The 10299-nt window shown below is 43.7% G+C and overlaps 1 protein-coding gene across 1 annotated transcript in view; it reads right to left on the minus strand.

The window, feature by feature from the left end:
• Positions 1-5734: 5734 nt before the first annotated feature.
• The window catches only part of VCAM1 (vascular cell adhesion molecule 1), a 7340-nt gene continuing 2775 nt past the window's right edge, over positions 5735-10299 (minus strand). Inside the window, exons 4-8 of the mRNA XM_035902881.1 lie at positions 9926-10198; positions 9073-9339; positions 8369-8635; positions 6618-6888; positions 5735-5903 (exon numbers count right to left, since the gene is read on the minus strand). Of these exons, the coding sequence (XP_035758774.1) occupies positions 5735-5903; positions 6618-6888; positions 8369-8635; positions 9073-9339; positions 9926-10198 (1247 nt within the window). The remainder of the gene's footprint in view (positions 5904-6617; positions 6889-8368; positions 8636-9072; positions 9340-9925; positions 10199-10299) is intronic.

Raw genomic sequence — 10299 nt, forward strand, 5'->3', positions numbered from 1 at the left:
AGGAGCCCAGAACACAATAAGCAAGGGGAACTTCACCCCCAGTAGCTCACAAGCACCCCTTTGGCCATTCCGTTTGCTTCAACAGCATCGGGAGGGCTCCGCAGGTGGGAAGAGCAGATGGAAGATCCCCGCGTTGGTACCTGGTGGCTACCCAGGTCCTCAGAACTGCAGCAAACCTCAAACGCAGCAGCGTCGCCGAGAGGAGCCCAGAACACAGTAAGCAAGGGGAACTTCACCCCCGGTAGCTCACAAGCACCCCTTTGGCCATTCCGTTTGCTTCAACAGCATCGGGAGGGCTCCGCAGGTGGGAAGAGCAGATGGAAGATCCCCGCGTTGGTACCTGGTGGCTACCCAGGTCCTCAGAACAACACATTTTAATTACTAAGATGCGTGGTAGCTAACAGCAAAGCACATCACTCCTTTTACAAGCATTTCCACATGGACGGGATGTCATCCAGAGAGACCTGGACAGGCTGGAGAGGTGGGCCAGTGTGAACCTCATGAGGTTCAACAAGGCCAAGGGCAAGGTCCTGCCCCTGGGTTGGGGTAACCCCCAGTATCAGTACATGCTGGGGGAAGAAAGGATGGAGAGCAGCCCTGCCCAGAGGGACTTGGGGGTGCTGGTGGATGAAAAGCTGGACATGAGCCGGCAATGTGCAGAAGGCCAACCGTACCCTGGGCTGCATCAGGAGAAGCGTGGCCAGCAGGGCGAGGGAGGTGATTCTGCCCCTCTGCTGTGCTCTGGTGAGACCTCACCTGGAGCTCTGCGTCCAGCTATGGAGCCCTCAGCACAAGAAGGACAGGGAAGTGTTGGAGCGGGGCCAGAGGAGGGCTATGGAAATGATCTGAGGGCTGGAGCCCCTCTCGTACAAGGACAGGCTGAGAGAGTTGGGGCTGTTCAGCCTGGAGAAGAGAAGGCTGTGGGGAGACCTGATTGCGGCCTCTCAGTACCTAAAGGGGGCCTATAGGAAAGACAGGGAAAATCTTTTTAGTAGGGCCAGCTGTGTCAGGACAAGGGGTAATGGTTATAAACTAAACCAGGGTAGGTTTAGACTGTATATAAGGAAGAAATTCTTTACAATGAGGGTGGTGAAACACTGGAACGGGTTGCCCAGAGAGGGAGTGGAGGCCCCATCCCTGGGAACATTCCAGGCCAGGTTGGATGGGGCTCTGATGGTTGGTACAACAAAGTTTTAAATAATGGGAAAAGCTGATACAGGGATTAAAGGATAGAAAACATAATTCGTGCCAGTCAGCATGGTTTTATGGAACATAGGCATTATCAGACAAATTAGATTTAAGGTATTTGGACTCATGAGGCATTTGACTTTGTATCACATAGCTTTCTGTTTCAACAAGCCGTACTAAGAACAGCTCCGAGTAACTGTATCCTACAAAGGACCCAGAAACTGTAATAGGAATAAGGAATTGACTTATTCTTTATTCCTGGCAGTGATTCTCTGACCAAAAAAAAAAAGGCAAATATAAAAAAAGGCTGTTTATGGAAGCAGAGCCGCACAGAGGAGGAGTAAAGAAGCAAAATCACCTCTGGCACTGGCAGAAGTGGGCACTGGAGGATCATATACAGATCTTTTGCCACATGTTAAAGGGCATGTTGAAGTGCTGGAGGGGGTTTAGAAAAGCCCACAACGACTATCTACTGCTGTAGAAAATGCCTTACAGAGAAAGGTAGCCTTACAACAGCTCAGTCTGTTTAGTTTATCAAAGAAATAAGGGATGGCTTGATTATAGTATGCAATTATCTTGCGGCGAGAACAGGACTAGGACGTAGGCCATGTGTATATACCTGAAAGGGCACAGCTAACCACCAAGGACAAGAGTATATTGTCCATTTGTGAGGAATTTCCAGTCAAAACCAGATTCCTTACAGGGGTAGATGCTCTGCTTGTAGAAGTTACCTGGCCCAGCACAGCAGCAGATCGATGAAGCCGAATGGGCTGCCGCAGCCGGAGACATCAGGTCGTTTGGCCTCAGACATTGTGCCAGTCCCCGAAACCGGGGGGAGCCTGTCCCTGCGAACACGGGGCCTCCAGTGTTATCTCCAGCAGACAACGGCACCTCTGTCACGGGATGTGGTAACTGTTCCCTTCAGTACACCTACAAAATAATTCAAAAGCATTCTTGGAGAAGTTTTAAAAACGTTATCTTCTGCTGTTCGAGCTTTACATTTTAAGGAAGAGCACATCCTGAACTAGCTGCAGGGGGATGTGAGATTTTGCAATCACCTCTTAAAATCCAGGCTCATTTTAGCATTGCCCCATGGTATTGCTGGGATAAATCCCTGCTCTGAGGATGCAAGGGCAACTGCAAGGGGAAATGCAACTCCAAAACCTGCGAGGTGACTTTGTAGAGAAAGCCTGGGCAGACCTGTCACAGCCCCGAGCTCTACAGACCACTTTCATGGTCATAAAAACATAAAAACCCCACACCTCCAGGCAGCTCTGAGCCCTTCTGAAAGCGCTTGCTGGGCTGGAGCTGCTCTTCACGCCTTTTTGCCAGGGCAGAGGCTCCGCATTTTGCTTGATGAGAAAGAGCACAAGGAGAAACAACATCCTTCTGTAATTTTCAATAAAAAGAGAAGTGAACTTTTAACCCCCACAGGGCAAGCTTCTGCCCAAATCATTAAGTGTTCTGGAAAATACCGAGAACCAGGCCGAAGGGGAGGAGATCCCCTGGCAAGGTCCTCCTTCGTGATTTCACTGGGAGGGAGCTCGCCGCCCACACAAGAGCAGCCTCTCCTAAAACAAGCACTACAAGCTCCATCCATTCCCTTAGTGTTTCTGGGTGAAGAAGTGGCCCTGTTGAAATCACAGGCCAACTCCTATTGACTTAAATGACTTCATGGGGACCCTGAGAGGGCAGACAAGCCACGCAGCTGTTAAGGCCTGTGTTTGTATCACAAATACTGGTGAAACCAGCAGCGGAGAAGATACCGGGAACCCATGGAGGGATTTCCAGGGAAGACCAGACAAGCACCAAAGCGCTGTTGCAAGATGCCTCCTATTTCTCTCCCACTCATCTTTTTATTCCAAGGGATTACGGGAAAGGGGAAAAGAGCAGGGAACTGCAAAGCCCTGTCTCCAAGTAGGCCTGGCCCAAGGCTGCTCAGAGAAGGTGTAAGAAGGCAAGGCATGCCTTCCTGGGTCACACCAGTGATCCAGCTACCCCAGTATGTCTCCAGCAGTGGGAGACACTGTTTCAGGAGAGCATGCAAACCCAGCCACTTTCTGCAGCACATTCCTTGAGGATCACTCAGCATCCATGGCCATTGGATTAGGGATGTTACACAGAACTTTCCTGCCTATTCCCTTTACTATTTGTTTCTGGACCCCTAGTCCATGATTCCGCCTGGATGAAGTCCTGTGTAACATGCTCTAGGAGAACCTGCTTCAGCAGGGGGCTTGGACTAGACGATCTCCCGAGGTCCCTTCCAACCCTTGCCATTCTGTGATTTATTCTGTTCCCCTTTTGAGCCAATTGAGACCATTATCTTCCACAACCTTCTGCAGCAGCTTCCAGCAGTTCACCATTCACAGTGTAAAGAAATATTTTCTATTGTTTTCACTAAACTGCCCTCTCCTTAGTTCGCGTGCCCTGCAGTTCTGGCATTGCACGACTTAGCACAAAAGCAGTTCCGCGTCTGTTGTTTGCCATCAATTGCCTTCACAATTTGGAAAACATCAGTCACATCCCCTCCTCCTTCAGAATTCTCTCTCCGAAGTGGAAAGTCCCAGGCATTTTTGTTTTTTCCATTTTCCAGTCCTCCTCCTCTTTCTAACTGTCCTTCTTGCAAAACAGATACCTGAACTATACGCAGTAGGCAAAATGGGCGTGCACCAAAGTTTTGCACAGTTGAAAAAAATCACGCTTTCTGGTTTGTTCACAAGACAGCGCTGAGACAGGCCTGACATTATTCTGAATAAATCTGCCTAGCACCACCTCCAAGAAATTTATGTCATGGGCCTGTCAAAGCTCTCCTCCTCCTCTGTTTTCAATCTTTTCTTCGCCCTCCTACTGCATGCTCATATTCCTCCTAGCCAAGTCCACACTGCTCTCCCATTTTTCTGCTACACCCCCACTTTCCAAGCCTCCCTTTCCAACTATAGATAAGCACAGGACCCTGCATGCACCGATGTACCATGCACAAAATGCTGCTGAACATGCTATGAAAAAAATATAGGGGGGATCTGCACCGCTGCCTCATCCTGCAGCTGGCTACCGAGAGAGACCGGCATTTGTATTGCTGTTGGGGGCAATCGTTAATATTTGTATAATGTAAAGAAACTCTTTTCACATGCCTCTGCTTGACCTTGTGCTTGACTTTGTGTGCACAAGCTGGAGGGAGCCAAGCCCACCTTCCTCTGCCTAACACACTGCTGAGACTAGATGCACTTCAACATCTCTGCCACAGCGCCTGCACCTCCCACGACCTTGCCTTCAGTGCTGAACATCACCAACCTGATGAGTCAAAGCAGCACTGCTAGCCAGGAGAAGGCATGTAAGGGAGAAAGAATGCCATCAAACTCCACTTCTCCTTCCCCCTCGTCTTTGCCTCTGCATGGAAAGCCCACTATTTTCACAGCCGTTTTGCCAACACTGGAGAGAGAGTGCAGTGAAAAGAAGGGCTACCGAGGGCGAAGCATGCATACACCGTTTGTCCATTCAAAGGAAAATTGTTTAGTTTTCCACAGTGAGCAGCCTGGGAAGGGCATTTCTTCAGGAAACAACTCAACCACCGTTGCTGAGGCTGCATAGATTTTGCCTCCCCCCCTTTCCTGTGCCTTTAGGTCACTGCCTGCCTTGCTCCTGCCTTTACAACTAGGCATGATGCTCGAATCTGCTGTTGCTAAGGATAATAGCTTTCACTGGTTCCTTCCACAGGAACGTGTATCCCAACATAATCTTAAGCAAGATCACTAGGGGGATCTAGTCAGAGAAACCTACTGGTAGTTTTATTTGGCAGTGGAAATCTGTAAAGCATATTTATTGGCAGCTTATTTTCTAAATGAAGGGTCTGATTTGGCTCATAACAACAGAATTCTGACACTGATTTGAGCGTGATTAAACCCTACAAAAATACCTCAGCTGTCCTAAAACTAACTAGGCTATAATCCCAGACACTGTCTGAATCATATTTAAAAATAAAGTGTTTCACAAATGAGCCTTCAGATCTTAAATTAATTAGAAATGCACAGCCCAGTGGTCGTGTAACTTCATTGAAGGTACAGTTTATGGCAATATGAGTGAAAAGAGAACATTTTCCAAACATTACCACAAGCAGACAAATTATATTAAAAACATTCACTGTAGAATAATACAAAATAAAATATTATCATTTGATCAGCTCAAGTAATGCTGATTTATAGCTTTGAATTAACAACACTTCTCTGTACAGTTGCAGTAAGACTGCAATTTTACAAACTGATATTCAGTCGAATGTATTTATAAACACAGATTATACACTACATACAAACCTAGTTCTCCAAGGAACTCTTCGTACAGCATGCTTCAACACAGAAGTGATTTACCAACTTCTAGGACTGGATGCTAGCTTTCCCTTTAATTTAAATACTGAAATACTGATCAAAACATGAAAAAAATCCATTTGCTGTCAAATGGCGGTGTTCTTAAGTCACTTGTTTGTTACCATATATTATAGTAGAACCAGTCACAACAATAAATAACATTGCTTATTATGAACTTAGACTTAGATTCATGCGATCACACTTTCAGCCTGAGTGCTTTTACAAGACTGTAGGATCCATTTATCTTTGCTTTTCTTGCCACGTAGATCAAAATTGCAATTCCAGGTACTACTATTGCTGTTACACAGGAAAACGCAATAATCAGTGCTATCATTTGATCTGGTTTTCCCAGTCTTCCTGAAAACGGAGACAAAAGGAGAAAAAAAGGCATGTAAAGCTGATTGAAACAGATACGTGTATATTACTGTAAAAGCAGTGTTATTAACGTCCTTCGTTTGGAACATTATTTCCGTTTTTATCCGCAAAGCGCATTTCAAGATGTTTTCCTTATGCTTTTTTCTTTAGTAACTCTGTATTGCACACTTTATTTCTTAACCACTACCTTGGTCTTGAATTTGCTATGCATGTTCAAACCCATCTGATATCATCTACAATGAAGAATACCATGGAGTTCACGAAGAATATAACGTATTTTAGCCAGGAAGCATTTGGGGACATTTCTACCTCCTGGAAACAACGCTTCAGGAGAAGACCATGTTTAAAAAGCCCAATCTTCAGATCTTTTTGTGAAACAGAACCTTCTCTGGATTCATGAACAGTTTCTCACTGTTCATGCATGTGGACAGAAATGCAGCCAGGACCCACCTTTGTCTGGCCCTATCCTTAAAGCTCACCCAACTCAGGTAAGAGAGATAACATTTGCACTGAAAGGAGGTTAAACACAGCTTATTCTCACCAGCTGTTCTATTATTTGGTTTGATTTTTTGGGTGGTTTTTTAGGTTAACTGCAGTATTATTGTGCAAGGATCAGCCAAAAAATAGTGCTCACCTTGACACAAAATTCATTAGAAAGTGCAAACAAAGTAAGTTTAAGGCAATAGGCCTGCCTACCTACCTGCAACAGCTATCTCAATCACTTTGATGTTGTTTCCAACCCCATTGAAAACATCAAGCAAATATCTGCCTGTATCATTTTTGGTGGCATTGTAGAGTATAAAGGTTCCGTTCGCTGATGGCAGAATAATTTCTTTCTCCTGATGGACTTTTTTCAGGACCATCTGTGATGATGGGTTACTGTCTGTGCTAGATGCAATAGTGACATTTTCTCCTTCTTTGACATTTTCTGATGGATATACTAACACAGTAATATTTTGTGGAGGAACTGAAAAGAAAAGAAATGCAAGGTAGGATTTTGCAACAAACAGAAGCAAAAAAATCAGCAGCTTGCACACACAAAGTACTAATCCAGTTAATGGACTCACTGTGATGTTTGAGCACAGAGCGTTGGACACTACTCTGTCACTAGCTATCCTCCACATGCTGCGGTCAACCGCAGCTGACAGAAAGAACATTTTATCCATTGATGGAGTACGTTGCAGATCTTTTACATTACATGGTGCCTTTTCTTCTTATTTTAAATTCACTGTTGATTCATTTGAGTTCATGAAAGGACACAGACCCTCAGATGCAGAGGTTGATGTCCTCTTTCAACAGAAGAGAAAAAGGAAAGGCAAAGGAAGAAGTCCTAGAAGATTATTTTATTCATTAGGTTCCACAATTTTACATCCTATTTTCAAAGGTGGAAGTGGAACCATGAAAAATTTTGAAGCAGCAAGTATTTTGTGCATCTGTTGTTTGGACAGAGGTTTTCAGTAGCATTAAGATCCTACCACTTATGACAAGAACCTGTGCAACTCGTCTCAGTTTTTTTAAAGGCAATTCTTAATGGAACCAGAGTGAAGATGCCACCCTGTCTGTCTAAAACAATTCCTGTACAGTAGTTATTTTAACTAACCTTTGACATAAGGTACTATGTGCTGGGACTGCTCTCCCGGTTCATTGATGATATGCATTCATATCTTCCCACATCCTTTAGCTGAGCCCTGTCTACGGTATATTTGCCATCTACTGTTTCAAGGGCTGTGATGCCATCACCTATTTTCTTTCACGGAGTACTCTGAACAGATCTAACAGCCGCAGATGGGCAAGAGATGGTAACGCTTTCTCCTTGTATCACTGCACTTGAAGGGAAAACTGAAAGTGTATTTTTTCATGCAGCTACAAAAATAGGTAAAGAATAAGGAAGTGATCCCTAAGCAATACACTGCTGCCACACAATAAACAGAAGCAACAGGGCTAAAGCAGAGAAGCTTGCTTACTACTAAAAAAGAAACTTTGCTACCATTGTGTGCAGGCTGAGGAATCAGCATTTGGTATAGCTTGCGAGAACAGGACAAAGTCACAACTTAAAGGAGAGCCAAGGCGCTGCAATACAGTCCCTCCACAGAGAAGTTTCAGCATGTACTTTCTCTTTGAATCTTTTGTATGCAGGTATCTGGATCTTCCACCGAGACCCATCTGGAAGAAAATATAGGCACTGCACAGCTGCGTTGCCTCATGTATGTATTTGCCAATTGGAAGGAGTGATGGAACCTCAAGTGACGCGAGAACTTTGCATAAGCTCTCTGTACTAAGGCAGATCTCACCTTCATTGTTTAAAGCTTCCTAATTGACTTAATGACATTAGGGCCATCTTTTAACTTCATTCACATTAAAGACACAATTTCCCCATCCTTTACAGAATGAGATCTGGACCCAAAATACATAAAACAAAAAAATGTGTTCTGTCTTGTTTTACTAACCTTGAACAAGTAATTTCACAGCTTTTTCTTCTTTGCCAAATTGGTTATAAGCTTCACATTCATAGAGCCCCAGATCTTGACTTGTTACATTCTGTATAGTTAAAACTGCACCTTGAAAAATTTTCTGAGACTCCCCAGTAGCCTTTTTTTTCTTCCAAGAGATCACTGGAGCTGGATTACCAGAAGAATGACATTTCATTGTCACGGTTTCCCCTTCTTTAACAGCAGTAGCAGGGATAACAGAGATCATTGTGTTCTTCGGCCCATCTGAAACAAAGAATCCTGTAATTAATCATCACCAGATTTTTTTTTTAGAGATGGATTCAACAGGTCCTCCTGGATGCCAGGTTGTCAGCCTCCCAAAGTTAATTTCCTTTTTATTCTCAGAATAAGTAAAGCACACAGTATCAGAGCTTCCATACAAACTCTCTATAGCCTAAACATACGAACCAAGTACTTCTCACCACATATGTTAAGAAGGTTTCTCGCTCATTCAGATCCTGACTTAAGACTGTCATTACGTTAAAGATTTCATGTCTTTGTTTTGCTCATCAGCACTACTCCTTTGGGGAAAAGCAGAGGACTATGCTGCTTTTTTGTACTCACAGGGTTTTGTTTAGTTGGATGGTTACATTTATGACTGAAGTAAGTGGAGAATTAACTAATTATTTTTAAATGATTGGGAAAACATTACAAATACTTACATTCCACGTTAAATGTTATTTCACGCTTACTTTTCCCAAACTTATTTTCTGCTATACATTCATAGTCTCCTCCATTTAGGAATGTCACAGATGGAAGGAGGAGAGTTCTCCCCTCACTGTAAGGCCCCATGTCTGCGCCGTCAGATTTTCTCCTTAAAATAATCTTGGGAGGAGGGTTACTCTCAGCAGAACATTGTATGGACACTTTTTCTCCTTCTTGAACTGTTGTAGAAGGCTCAATGGAGAGTTCTGTGATGTTTGGGGCACCTGCATGACAAAAGAAAAGGCTGTTATACTAATGCAAAAGTACTAAAGACAGAGAGGGTTTTAAGAAAGCAGGAATTGCTTGCCCAAGGTTTTGGTCCCAGGCTCCCAAGACTTTTGGCTCCATTGAAAAGTACCAGTAGTAGTAGTAGTAATAATAATGTCCAAAATAGCTTTACTATTAAATGACTACTAAATTTACTACTAATGACTAAAACCACTAGGTCAAAGAAGGAAACTGTGATGTGCCTATGAAATTGCTCTGTACATTAGCATTTCAAAGAAATAACAGTGTCCCCACCATCACCACTTTCTCAGACTCTTTTATCACTTTGAGCATTGCATTGCAGGAAATGTATAGAAGTGTGCATGTACAACGGCAGTACAGAGAGAATTAACTAGAAATCAAGCACAGAAATGAAAAGCACAGCCCATGAAGAGCAGCAGTAAATTGAAAGCTAAATCCTGAATACGTAACAAAGACGACCCCGTAATTTCCTAGTTTTCAGTGTTTCAGCATCCTCCAACCCAACAGGCAGATGCCAGTTGGGTACTGGATGATACAAGTTAAATTCATGCAGATTTGTACCTTGTATAACAATGTCCATGGTTGCTTTCTCTGTTTTATTAGTTACCAGATTAATTACTTCACACATGTACAGTCCTGAATCAGAGAAACGGGCATGGGGAATAGAAAGGACATCATTTTCTATCAGATGCTGAATGCTTTCATCAGCCAGATGTTTTCTCCAAACTATTTGTGCTGGTGGATTACTCTCAGTCACACAAGTGAGGGTTACAGAGTCTCCTTCCATTGGCGAGTTGCCTGGAGATGCAGTAATGATAGTATTTTGTGGACCAACTGGAAGAGAACAAGAGAGAGAGAAGGTCAGCAAGTTAATGAAGAATGACATGCACATCTTTAACACTAGCTTCTCTAGAGGTACATTTCACACAATACCA

The sequence above is a fragment of the Egretta garzetta genome, unplaced genomic scaffold (assembly GCF_000687185.1).
Source record: "Egretta garzetta isolate BGI_Z169 unplaced genomic scaffold, ASM68718v1 scaffold149, whole genome shotgun sequence".
Taxonomy (NCBI): Eukaryota; Metazoa; Chordata; class Aves; order Pelecaniformes; family Ardeidae; genus Egretta; species Egretta garzetta.